Genomic DNA, 13,331 nt, shown 5'->3' with positions numbered 1-13,331 from the left:
TGAATAACATAAAACAGCTTATACTTTTGAACTGCAGGGCTTCAGTACCTGTACTGTAGTATCTGTACCTCTGCTTTTCCCACTCTCTAACGCATATTTTTATCTCTTTTTTTCCCACCTTTCAGGTTGCTTTCAGTAGAGGTGCCTGGTCAGGCATGCCTGTGGTCAGCCCAGTAGCTGCTTCTTCCTGTGCACCGATGGAAATCGAGGCTCTACCAAGGAGTCCTGGAGGAGAAAAGAGGAGGTTGGTACCTGGATAATTTGAGTTTTCTGCTTAGTTCGGAGTGGCTTCTTTTGAATGCTTGTCTGTTTTATTTTACATAATTTACTTGTATTTGTCAAAATCCTCTTCAGCCCCTTGCAAACCTGGAGAGGATAAGCGCTTCAGAAAATGGATGGATGGTTATTTTTAAGTTAAATACCAGTTACTTTTTTTTATATGCCAGTTAGTTTACAACTGCTCCGAGCTTACTGGTGATCAGGAAAGGAAGACCAGGTTAGGAAAGGTTGGGGCGAGCCAGATGAGCCCTGTTGGGTGCTGAAAGAAGTGGGTGGATAGCTAAGTTTGTTTTTCACGGTCTAATGCCAAGAGAGTGGCTTAACGTTGCTTGTCCAGTGACCCTGTCTTGCTGTGTCCAGAGAAGGCAGGAGAGAAGGCGGACAAAGTATTTTTGCAGCAGTTAGACTAGCAGCAGATTGATGGTGGACGGTGAACAGAGACAGGTGAAGAGGCAGGCATATACTGTGTAAGGAATTCTGCCTTTTTATTTGATGTACATAAACTGTACCTGTACTCATTTGTCTTCTCAGCACCAACCATTATTACATTTTTATTGATTTTGAAGTTTTCTATCTCAAGGCTTATTTTTTTTTCTTCTGCATTGTGAAGTGTGTATAAATGTACTGTGCGTGAATCTGTTTGTTGTGAAAGGCATTTTCATTTGTTGTGTGTGTGTGTAAATGAACAAGAATATGCAAATTTACATCTGCATACAAATATGTACACACCATCCTCTCTTATAAAGCTGCAATGTTCCCCTGTGTGTTCCAGTATTATCATGTACTGAGGACAGGTTGGTCTTGTCTAGAGGCGGGCCAGGTAGGTACTATCAAACACTGAACCTTGCTGTTGCTCTGGCTTTAACCAATCAGTTGCTGTGCAGTGGCGGGCTTTCTGATTTTTGGCTTTGGAAATGGGTTTTCTTGCGATGGAATCGTCCTCTGTGATTTGCTGTCTGTCCACTTCTGATCAGCATGAAATGCCAACCTAATCGGTGGTAGAAATTATCTAATGATTTGGGATGTTTGGCATCTGTGATTTTAGCTTTGGATCTGTTCTGCTCAAGACTTCGGTGCATCCTAGTGTGTAGATGTCTTTTACTTTCAGTCATCTAATTTGATGCTGTGCATTCTTGAAACCATCTTCTCCTCTATAAACACTTATTTGTCCTTTTAAACTGTAAAACAACTCACAAGATATGAAAATATTTGAGGGTAAGTGGAAGCTTGTTTGCCAATCAGCTTGTGGCAAACGTTCACTGTGGTGCTGACCAAGGAAAATTTCAGATTTGTAGTCGTGAGAAAGCAAGGAAATATACTTGCCTGCGTGCTTTTCTTCAGTGTAAATTAGCTACTTTTATTTCCTGAGAAGACCAGCTTGGCTTCAGGGGAACAAAGCACTTTCAGATTTTCAGCTCAGGCTGATCCTGTTTCTTGTAAAGTAAATTTCTGGTTAGTTGTAATAAGAGGATTGCCTGTCATTTCTGTGGAACGAGGCCCTTTTTATTCTTCATTTATTGCTCTGAAAAACAGGATGCACAGTCGTGACCTTGGATAGTGCCAGTGATGACCTACTGCACAAATTATGCTACCGTATATGCTCCTGTATCAGACTTGGTTGCCCAGTAAATCCTAAAGGATGCAAATACAGATTATTTGTTGTTTTCTCTTTGCTTCCCGCACTATATCACACTATTTTCTTTTTTTTTTCTGTGCAACAAGAGCCCTTGATATTTATATATATATATCCATTTTGTGTCAGTTTTACGTGTGTTTAAGCAAGAACAAGTTCACCATCAGACCTACTGTTTCGTTTTACCCACCAGACCTACCAGCAACAGGCCCACATAGCTCTGTGGTAGTCGTGTGTGTTTGAGGCAATGTTATGGAGCCTTCAGAAACACAGCCAGAGTGCATTTCATCAGCACAAGATATTACACTGAGATGACCTCTGAGTTCTTGTTTATGCCGTTGAACCCATAGCAACAGTTTACAGTTGACGCAGTGGACATGAGGAGGATCCTTTGAAAGAGGCATTGCTGTATCGCTGATACTTCAGACTAATCCCTGGTGCTCTCTGCTTTCTCCTCCTACGCCCTTCTTTCTCCCTTGCTTTTAGTGCAGTGTCTCTGTTGATTTTGCATGGAGCACTGTGAACCCCAGCTGTCCTCCTGATAACATGAGCCGTCAGTCTCTTGTCTCTCTGTCTGTCTTCATCTTTACCGAACACGACGAGAATGAAAAATATATACTCAAGCCTATTACACATGCATGTCAATTTATGGTGTGCTGATGACATTATCCAACTCTGTTTCACTGGCGTTAATGATAGATCATTCACAAAGGCAGTGGCATGCTTTAGGAAATGGCCATGTGCTTTTTGTGATATCTTAACTGGCCATTGAGCTCTGTTCTCTCCCTGTGTTAAGATGTCGTGTAGTGCTCTGTCTGCATGTGTGGCCCCACCTCTGACCCTTGCTTTTCCTTTCCTGTGAGCTTCTCCACTACTCTGTAACAATGCCATTAAGTAAGAGTAAACAACTCTGACACCACTGGAGTGAATTCATCATGTTATATTGTCCGCTGCTAGCGAGAGAGTATATGGAAAATATAAAAGGTCGGTGAACGTTCGTCTGCTGTCGCACTAGTCAGATTTCATTAGTTTAGTCATTGTTTTACAGTGTCAGTGGGAAGCTCTAATGCTCCCTTGCTTCTTATGCTCCCAGTGGAGCTTTCGTCATGGATAAAAGCTTCTGGCTTGGGGCCTCCAACACTGAATATATAAACACAGATTTGACATAAGCCATCAGACCTGCTAGAGATGCAAAGCCAGGTCACTGACGCTCCAGAGACAACATCCAGTCTACTTCACTTAACTCAAGTGTTTGTGTCACAACACTTGTCACAGCACACTTAAATGCACACAGTGTAGGTCTGAGTTGGGTGGCTTATTATTCGGGATCCTGATACTGCCGGGCCCATCACCATCATGAGAACCTTATATATTAGTTCATGTTGTTTTATGTGCTCTGAAATTAAGCATTTGCTGTTATGATTTCTCTTGGCAAGCTGTAGTTTAAAGTGATGACTGAACACAAATCCTCTGGAAACCCTGGTTGTCACACATGTGAGGACAGACTAAATTACGTTTTGAAGAATTAAGGTCTTGTTCTCACAGATTTGTTAGCTGCTTCAAATTCACTTATTCTTCTACTTCCCCGTTTTTCTTTCTACTGTTGTTACAGTAGGTGTTTCTTGGTTCATTTGGGTACATCTCCCTCACATGGCTGCTGTTCTCAATCAGTGCTTCCCTTCCCTTCTCACTTCACTCACTCACTTACACCCCATGTTGTTACATCCCCCTCCTGTTCGTCACCTTCCCCTCCTCCACTCTGTTCTCCCCAGGTCTCCTCTTCCCTCCATCCTTCCTGCTCATGTATCACCAAAGCTCCCAACAAGGAGTCGGACAGATCCGATCAACTGACTGCAGTCTCAGCCTCTGTACTGGCATGAATTGGACAGCACACTAACACATGGGAATGGCTCAGCAGTGACTCGCCCATGAAAAACGTCTGGTGTTTGTGGCCGTGATTGCACCACATGGGAAGGACACATTTGGTGTGAATGCAGACATTAACAAACATTCCTTAACACAAACTGCTCAAAGTGTCGCTTATTCAGTCTGGCAACACATCTCACAAACTGACATGTCTCCAGACTTGTCATCATGCTGTCACCGTATTTTATACTGCCCTTTTCTTCTCTGTGTTCGAGTCAGTCCCAGCATTTCCCTCTACTTTTCACTGACCCTTGTTCCAGTGACATTTCTGAAAAGTTATCCTCTCATTTTGCCCATTTTGTTACACTTTGTCTCTCTGAGTGTGCCCTCCTTCCTCTGTGCTTCACCTGTTACCTCATGGTGAAACTGCCTGGCTGGGGTGAGATGGTATCAATGTGAGGCTTAGGAATTCAACTCCACTCTCGACTCTGAGAGGAAACAATAAGTCACATAGTTCCCGGAGGGTTTCACTAAGTCCTCTTCTGCTCCTCTTGTCAGTCTCTCAAAAATGGTTTTCTATTTTTATAATATTCCAAACATTGTTGCTGTATTAAGTTTGAAATCTGTCAAATGACTATATAAGAAAATATTTGATGATTTCTCTATTTTGTATTAAATCTGCCCTGCACATTTCATGGACCTGCTGCTCTGTTTTAAAAGATAGTTGGTTACAATGGTCAACATGTTTCTCAAATGTAAGCGTTTGGCTTCGTGGTTGTTAGCCTAGCTTAGCACAAAGACACAGAAGCAGGAGAAAAGAGTTTTCTCTGGCGAAGGTGCCTTCAAAATCTGTTCTGTCTGTTTCTTGTGTGTCTAACACATTTTAGAAAAGCTTGAATTACACATTTGTCCTTTGTTACATTAGCCAAACATACCCCTAATTAATGTTTAATGAATGTTTTAATGAATCAGCATTTAATGTAAATTGTTGTAGCAGTTTTTAGTATGCTTTGATTGTTTTGTGAATACAGCTGCAGTGGTGTAGCCACAGTTGAGAGGGTTATTAGGTAAATGACCCAACCATCAGGCTAACGACGGGTTCGGCTGATAGATAAAGAGCAGCACGCTGTTGAAAATCACTGAATGCTTACCTGCGCGTCAGACTACACCACTGCACAACTGTTTCCTGCACAGCTCAACCAATGACAATCATTATTGCTTAGTTACATGTTTACAACATAACTGACCAAAGGGTGTGTATCTTTCTGAACTGTATGTTGAAAATCATTTCAGAGAATAAAGTCAGGATTACTCTCAGCACAGAAGAGTATGTAGCCTTTTGAGCTTTTTGTTGCACCACACTACAGCACACACGCTGTTAGAAAAAGTTTACCGTGTCGTTGGGCTTCTGTTATTTTGTAAGCTCTATTGCAGTAAATTAGGTTTTGCTGTCTTAGCTGTTGAACACTTAATAAATGAGACTTTAAAATGCTTGCCATGAACTAGCAGGGTTGATAATTTGTTGCTGCTGAGTATCAACGACGGTTGAACAAGATATCAGCTGCCACTTTAAAGTTTTGAACGTCAGGGTAGTTGGAAAAGACTTATCACAGGATCGCACAGTGAAATCTCTCAACTGTGAGTGTATTGAAGTTTTCTTTTTGCATTTTGGAGGAAATACATTCAGTCCTTATGAAAAACAGCCATGGGTACGTATCTGTGCCTTTTTTTTTTTTTACTTTCTGTCTCATGTTTGTGTTTATTGCCCACACATCCTCATCTTTTCCTTCATGGATTGCGTAACATGTGGGAGTGTTTATATACGTTTGATTTGCGTGTCCTCAGGCAAACCATTGTTCTGTTCTTCACATCTTGTGTGTCTTTTGTGCTTTAGCTCCCACAGTATGTAGTAATATATACTTCTCATGTTCCACTGTGTCTTCAGGCTACAGGAATATGAGGTAATTACTAGACTGCTGGAAGAGCTTCTCAGAAAATCCATTTATCAAATGTTGATTTTTTTTCAGGTTGCTTCAGATTCAAAGGATATTACACCACTTTATTTTCCAGAGAAGTACCTGCTTTGAAGAATTAATCCTGCTTTTTACCGTTTGGGCGTAGTCATTTACTTTAAGGCTTCGTGGACACACAGTATCTGTCTCTGTACTACTCTGTACTCCTGATAACAAACCTTTTTCTTTTTTTTTTTGATTCTTCAGTTTATCTGTACTCGCCAAAGCCAGTGGATTAGCCATAAACCTAAATGATTTATGAAAGAGTTATTATTTCAGATGTATGTATTACTTTGCATAAACAATGGGTCTGTTTCTCAAGAAGATTTTTCCGTATGCGGTGGACTGTTCTATTTTTTGTTGTTGTTAGTTTATGCGAATTTATAAAATGTCCTGTCCAGTTTTGCCAACTTTACAGAGTCCATTAATATGTTATGGATGCTGCAGGTAAGTCGTACTGCTGCATAATCCCGATTTGTATTCATTTTTGGTTAAAAACTTGCATTATTTCTTCCTCTGTGTCTGTTTGTGTTTTATATTTAAACGTATTTATTTTAATGCCCCGTCTTAATCTGATGCTCCTGTTTTCTGTCTCTAGTATGCCCTTGGTTGCTGATCTGATGGAGACGTGCATCGATGATGTCCTCAGGGCTCCTGCCATTCCCACAGCGACAGCCACAGACGAGGCCGGACCAAGCAACGCCCACGCCGCCCCCAGTATCGCAGGGGAGGATCCTCTCAGCCTCAGCGGTGAGGCTATAGAAAACCTAACAAATGATGAAGGTTATATAGATAATCTGGGCAGAACTATAAATTAGAAAACATTTGGAATCTGGATGTAGAAGCTTCCTCTTTAGAATAAGCCTCTGCAATCCTACCCCTAGTATGTATGAAAATGCGTTTGGCAGGATAATACACTATAGTGACAAGTGTGTCTGAGGCCCTGGCACCACCAACCACCGCGCAGACTCGCTCTTGGCTTATTCGTGCATTTTTACTGCCTCAGCTCACATTTTTCAGTTATTTTCTAACATCCATCTCGCTTTCATTAAGTCGGTCAACCCCCAGAGCTGTGGTTCATGCTACAAAACGTGTGTGTTTTTATTGTGCATGCTGGGAAAGATTGCAGTGCAGTTGTGTTGGCGTGCATGTAAGCCGATCGTTTTGTCTCTCCAGAAGCAGCAGCTCGACTGAAGCAGCTGGCATTGGACAGCAGTCCTCTGCTTGCTACTCTGAGAAATAATGTCAACGTCAACGTGGCATTAAACAATCAGGTGGGAGTTTGTTCACACCTTTAACAACAAATAAAAACAACTTTTTGTTGCCTTGTAGATGTCTGTAGACTAGCAACACATGTTGAATTTTGTCCAAGCCTCATCAGAGAGAAATGACTAGCGGTATCATAGCTTGTCCAGTTTGTTCAGGAGTAATAACCACGTTTTACCTCCGTAACCACCCTGCTCCAACAGGAGGATGTGGTGAAGCTCACAGAGAAGTGTGGTCTGAACAGCGCAGGCAGCAGTAGTCCAGTTGTCACTCCACTGCGCACCCCGGAGGATCTGAAGAGTAACATCCTGAAAGCACAAGCTGAGGCTGCTGCCCTCAAGGTGAGAGACACACCACACAAAACTGGACAGAAGGAGGGAGAAGGGAGTGAAAAGACACAAACTGTTGAGATTAAATGATGCTTTGTGATGTTTTGTGATCATATTTTGAAAGTTGAAATAGTTTTGACAAGAGCGCTCTGCTGGTTTCTCTCACATTTGATGTTTCTAATTGCTTTATGTGTCCTTTAAACAGACATCCGTTTGAGTTTGCCTCAACATTGCTGGCTTCAATGTCTGTGTTGCAGCAGTGTTAAATCATCATGTGGAAAACAACCATGCTAATCTCATAGTTGTGATGCTGTTATTCTGAATCAAACGAGATGGAGATGCGTGATTGTTTGAGTGGGCCAGGCCCTCAGTCTGTCTGTTCAGTTCACTGATCTCTCACTCCCTGCTCATCTGTTCAGGCACCTTTGGAGGAACACGTCATAGTGGTTGGAGATAAAAACTGTAACTTGCAGGATACTTCTGAAAGGTATGACCACAAGTAATTTTAAAGGTACAGGTTCTGTATGTACAGGATTATAATAAATTAGTTCATTCATTCTCAAACTAAACTTGGAAGTATTAAAAATTAAAAGAAAACAATGAAAATGTTTCTTCCAGGGCTCCAGAAGTTAGTTAAACTATGTAAACTATTTATAGGTTGTTGTTTTGGGTTTTTCTTTTTTTTTTCTCAGCATCAAAATAAATCTCATACATTCAGCACGGTGCAGTCAGTGCAGAGCACACATGAACAGGAGAAAAGCTATTGTCACTTGTGTTTCATTGTCTTGAATCTGGGCCTGTCCCTCCTCCTCCTGCTCCTCCTGCTCCTCCTCCATCTTCCTGAGTCATGCCAACTGTCAACACATTGTCTCAGCCAATCGCAGCTCTCCCTGCTGCTTGAGCTGATTAACTACTTGAATATTCATGAGCATTATTACTATTATAGTTCACATTACAACATTACGTCACCGTCCTCGCGAGCGAGGCATTGTCGACTGACTGATTGTCGCTGTGCTGCATCAGATGCAGACAGTGGCCCAGGATGATAAGAGGACAAAGAGCCACATTAGGTTTGGTGATGTTTGTTATATTTAAAAATAAAATCCATTTTGAACATTGGCCTTCTTTTCCCCCCCTTTGTCTTCCGTTCAAATCTTGATTGATTTATCTTCAGTCAGTTTGTTATTACAAGTTAATAGAATTGATTCGATCGCATTTTGTGAGTTTTTTTGTTGTTGTTTTGGGGAGTATTTCATGATGAAAATGCTTATTATTGTTAACACAACACGAACAAAAACATATACCGTCTGTTCCCAGGTTAAAGGTGCGTACCGGGCGAATGGGCAGCAACTCGTCTCTGTCCGTTAGCAGTCGCCCTGACATCCAAGAGTCCTGGGACCTGCTGAAGCCTGCCTCGCTGGTATCACCGGCGGCCACCAGGTCACTTCACGTGTACTAAATGTGTTTGCAGTTTTCACAGTTTGTGTGTGCCAAGTAGGAACTGCTCACTGTAATTTATCCACAATGTTCTGTATGTATGCAGTATTCCCACTATGGCTGATTAATGAAATCCAGAGATGAAGAGAAACTGGGAGAGCAGTTTAGCGGAGGAGCTGCAGATTCCTGTTTCTCCTCTGAGAGAACAGACACTCGTGTTTTTTCCTTTTTTCCTTTTCCTCTCTCTCACAAGATCATTTCAGTGAGAATAATCACGTACATTTGATTCAGAACAACAGTGTACGTCCTCATGAAATCCTCGACATTTCATTCTTTCAGTCATCTGTAATTTTTGTCATTATTTCTATACTGTCCATATTATGATACGGCAGACTGATTATAGTTCAATCTTATGCAGTGAGTGTTCACTTAACCTTCTTGAGCTGTTAAGACCTGTTCTTAAAGAAGACCAGACTTTGATCATTCAGGTCTTTATAAGAAATGAATAAAGGAAGACAGAAAGCAGTTAAAAGTAGAAGAACAAAGAAGGAGTTTGGAGAGTAAATTCTCACATCATCATCCGCCTGCTTTTCCTTCGCTGGCATCAACCTTCCTGGCACAGTTCCTGTGTTCTCACAGTGTAGTTTTATCATACAGTCACTTACGTGGGCCATACAGAAAATAAGATAAATATAATCTATATTTCACAATGATCCATTGGATGTTTATAGTTTGTTCTTTGTAGTCTGTGCTGACATCTGTCGGTGTGTTTGAGCAGTGAGTGTGTGTGTGTGCGCGTCTGGTTGTGTTAAGTCACATGATTCGACTTCTGCCTGGATACTGCTTGCACAATGAGTGTTTACAGTAGGATGACACAGAAACACCGGCAGGCTTGACCAGTCTGTTCACGAAAGCATGTGTGGCTCATAGACTGATTGGTTTTCTTCTCATTGATCACTTAGTCGATCACAAAATGTTTATCACGAACAATTTTGGTCTCCATAATAACGGAACTCATTTATACTAAGCAAAAATTAAGAGTTTCTTTGTTTAATACCATTTTGAAAGGGTTGGTCGAACAAAACAAGTAATTTGAAGACGTGAGTTTAGTCTGTGTGAGGGGCTCAGATGATAAAGAGATCTTTTTTTAGTCGTATGATAGAGAAATATGCACCAGTAAGTGTTCCAGCGCAATGTGTCCTGCAGCTCAGTCCAAAGGATGAGGAACTTGAAATACATTTCTGTTATGAAGTGGAAAAGCAATCTGAAATTCTCTCGTTGACCCTTATTTTCCCTCCTGCTCCATTCATCAGTGCTGAGAGGCTCGCTGAAGACATAAACCCCTCTGTTCCCAAGATGCCCTCCGAGTCTGCCAGCGAAGGAATGGCACCAAAGGTAACACTATTATCAGCAGTTACTTCACTTATTGTGGTGTGTTTAAATTTGTTACCATGGAAATAAAACCTACATGTATAAAGTGTTGACTGTTCCGACCAGCACCTTTTTGACTTGAGGGAGTTCCTGTTTTAATAAAGATGTGCTGTACTCACCGCCTGTTTGATTTATGCATCACGTTAAAGGTGTAATGCTGTGGTAAAGAGTGTGTGTGTGTGTGTGTGTGTGTGTGTGTCACCCTGCAGGTTATAGCAGAAGATGTTGACCTACAAGGCACCGCCCCGCTGTCTGACAACCTAATTGATTTCACTGATTCAACTCCTGTTGTAAGTTTCATTGGACCCGCAGTGATTTGACATTCTGTCAGCTCTTGAAAAAATGTATTTATGAACATTAGGACTTTAAAACATTAGGGAGAAAAAAAAACACTGGACCAGTATTGGCTTCCAAACTATTTGTGATGTTTCACGAAATCACGATTACTCTTATAACAACAGATTTGAAAACACATACTTTATCATCACTACACTTAGTGTTGATAAATTCTCACAGCATTTCTGAATATAAAGATTCACGAATAAAGAAATGTGAGAGAAACTGAAGTAAAAATGCAACTCCCTTTGGTGCTTTTGTCATGTGATTGTGTGCTTGAGCAGACTTGTGTTTTGAACAGGATTTGTGGGTGAACGCAGCCCCGTAAGTTGATATCGTCAAGAGGGAATGACGACATGTTTCTGATTGTCTTCCAGCTACCACCAGTTCAGCAGCCCAAACCTGTCATCACACCTCGCTGGATCATTCCTACAGCTGCTGTGAGTGGCTGATCTGTGTGTGAACCGCTTCTCTCCTGTCCACCTGTCTGTCTGGCTCTTGTGTCTGCCTGTCTTTGCCCCCACAGGTTCATATGAAATGTCTGCATGTATAAGGATTTTGTTGCGTATTTAGTTACATTCATTTGTGCGCATTGTCCTGAAACTGGTGATGCAAGGCTCATGCACTTGCATGGTTGCAGTCCACTTGGGCTGATGTAGAGGCTTCTTAGAGACTGACGTCCTTCCTTCTCCCCCGTCCCCCTTCTAATGCAGCCTCCTGGTGTCTTTACTAACGGCCTGCTCAACCTTGACCCCCCTGCTAAGGTCACCCCTCTTCTCCCTGCTGATGGGGGGGCAGCTGTCGTTCCAGCCCTCCCCCACTTCGCTCACACACGTAACACCATCTCCACCAGGTAAAAATTCCACAGAACCCGAAGCACGTAAAGGTTGGTAGTATGCTGACCCCTGCTGATCGAACAGAGAAATGCCTCTTTTGGCTGAGATCCCAGTGCAAACCAGTTTGAGGTGGGCTCACTTTGAGGCTTTGACAATGTCTGCTAGCCACTGCACAAGTTGTGCATCCTGTAGGAGTCCTCAGTAGGCAAAAGGAAGGTCACAAAATAGCACATCTGGTCTGTTGTAGCCTAAAAGTGTATTCCTTTAAGTCCTCATGCTCAAAGACCAAAATGATGCAATCAGAGTTCAAAATGATATGAGCTACACCGTATCATGTCATCAATGTTTTATCACATTGTCAGTGTTTTTTGTCTGTTTCATGAACGCACCGATGAGATCCATTCTTATTGAAGCCATTCATATGCTCATAACTTCTCAGTCAGTGAATGTGAATGTGGATGGTACGTTGGTGAGTCTCATTTTGACGCCCTTCCTCTCCCGTGTCCCGCAGCACTGTGGGTCAGCAGCCGTCCTCGGAGGATGGAGCCAAACCCAGAGGTCTTCTGACCACTGAGCTCTGATGGAGAAATGAGGAGCCACCGTCACAGCGTTGGTCACCCTGATCACTTTCTTTCCACCTCACACATCCACACACAAGCAAGCTGTGCCAGGTGTGCTGCACACTGAGGGCTAAGAGCAAACTCAAACCAGGGAAGAGGCAGCTTACGGGCAACACAAACACATTTCCCATTGCATCTGCCCTGACACGAAAATCATTAAAAATGTGAGCACAGTGTTGTAAAACATTTAAAACCTTTAGTAGCAGTATAGTAATGTTTTAGGAACACATCACCTGTGAATCTCCTGTTTGGGTTCACTGTCAGTGACCTGCCATTTACATAATCCATCCAGTCAACCAAACCTCAGTCTATGAAATCTAGCACCATCTCCTTACGGATGACAAGTGATGACAAGTCTTGTTATTCAGCTTGTTTGCTACAGAAGTGAAGTTGGGGATAAAATCTCACGATGCTGTAAAGTATTTTGCATAAGAGCATCACCACGGACTCGGGACTTTTAAGTCTAGGTTGTCTCTTTTAGTGCTGCTTTCCTCCTCCATCTTCTGCCGTTTTATCACACTGCTGGATCCCTGCTGCTGCGAGCTTTTCTCTACACTCACAGCATGTAGAGCTGCTGAAGTACACTGGATCAACGACTAAAGAGGAAAAAAAGAGACTAAAAGTGTTGACAAAAACACCTGGACTCTCAATGTGGTGAAGCATGTGGATATGTTAGTTCTGTCCTTGTAGCAAACCTTTTTTTTTTAAACTCAGTCAATACTGCATGTGAATCGCGACTGTTGGAAGCCACTGGATGTGAAACTTCACTGGAATTTCTTAGCAACACTGGATCTTGAAACAGTTTTTTTTTTTCATTGAATGAAAGTAGAGACGGACACTTCAATGATTTTATTATCCTACTCTCAGTTTTGGGAGGTTTTTTTATGTTTTAACTTGCCCGTTACAGTACTTTTGAGTCCACACAGTTTGGTACCAGCATCATCATTAATTAAAGTTCTGTGTCTCATTTTGGATCTGCTATTTCTGCTCCTTTCTAAACTCATGGCTGTCACAGGTCAAAGATGACTATACAATAACATGAAGTTTTAACTTTTGTCTAAATTATGGTCCTGTACTGTTTTCATTTGAATCCGCTGCATCTACCTGTGGCATTTTTTTTTTCAATCTTTTAAGTGATCACTGTGCCCTGGATTACCTCACTGGATGTCTGAATTCATTTTAGACAGAGAATTTATAGAGCAAGCTTCCTGGTATGAACCTGTTGTAGCAGTTCCCTGCCTTATGGAAATGAATGTATTCACATAGTCTCGTCTGAGGATGCTGGA

General features: G+C 41.9%; 1 protein-coding gene across 4 annotated transcripts in view; it reads left to right on the top strand.

Moving 5' to 3' along the window:
- Positions 1-13,017, top strand: part of epb41l5 (erythrocyte membrane protein band 4.1 like 5) — a 28,899-nt gene extending 15,882 nt beyond the window's left edge. For 2 of the 4 annotated variants that reach the window (XM_046404532.1, XM_046404533.1), the window contains exons 16-26: positions 126-244; positions 6,389-6,540; positions 6,967-7,064; positions 7,260-7,397; positions 7,805-7,872; positions 8,703-8,825; positions 10,136-10,217; positions 10,463-10,543; positions 10,967-11,029; positions 11,303-11,441; positions 11,933-13,017. In XM_046404532.1, the coding sequence (XP_046260488.1) occupies positions 126-244; positions 6,389-6,540; positions 6,967-7,064; positions 7,260-7,397; positions 7,805-7,872; positions 8,703-8,825; positions 10,136-10,217; positions 10,463-10,543; positions 10,967-11,029; positions 11,303-11,441; positions 11,933-12,006 (1,137 nt within the window). In that variant the 3' untranslated portion in view covers positions 12,007-13,017. Of the gene's footprint in view, positions 1-125; positions 245-6,388; positions 6,541-6,966; positions 7,065-7,259; positions 7,398-7,804; positions 7,873-8,702; positions 8,826-10,135; positions 10,218-10,462; positions 10,544-10,966; positions 11,030-11,302; positions 11,443-11,932 lie in introns of all 4 variants that reach the window. The other 2 variants (XM_046404534.1, XM_046404535.1) reach the window with 2 other exon arrangements.
- Positions 13,018-13,331: the final 314 nt, after the last annotated feature.

Source organism: Scatophagus argus, chromosome 11, assembly GCF_020382885.2.
Source record: "Scatophagus argus isolate fScaArg1 chromosome 11, fScaArg1.pri, whole genome shotgun sequence".
Classification (NCBI taxonomy): Eukaryota; Metazoa; Chordata; class Actinopteri; family Scatophagidae; genus Scatophagus; species Scatophagus argus.
The sequence above is the reverse complement of the archived record's forward strand: the minus strand, read 5'-3'. Positions and strand labels throughout refer to the sequence as shown.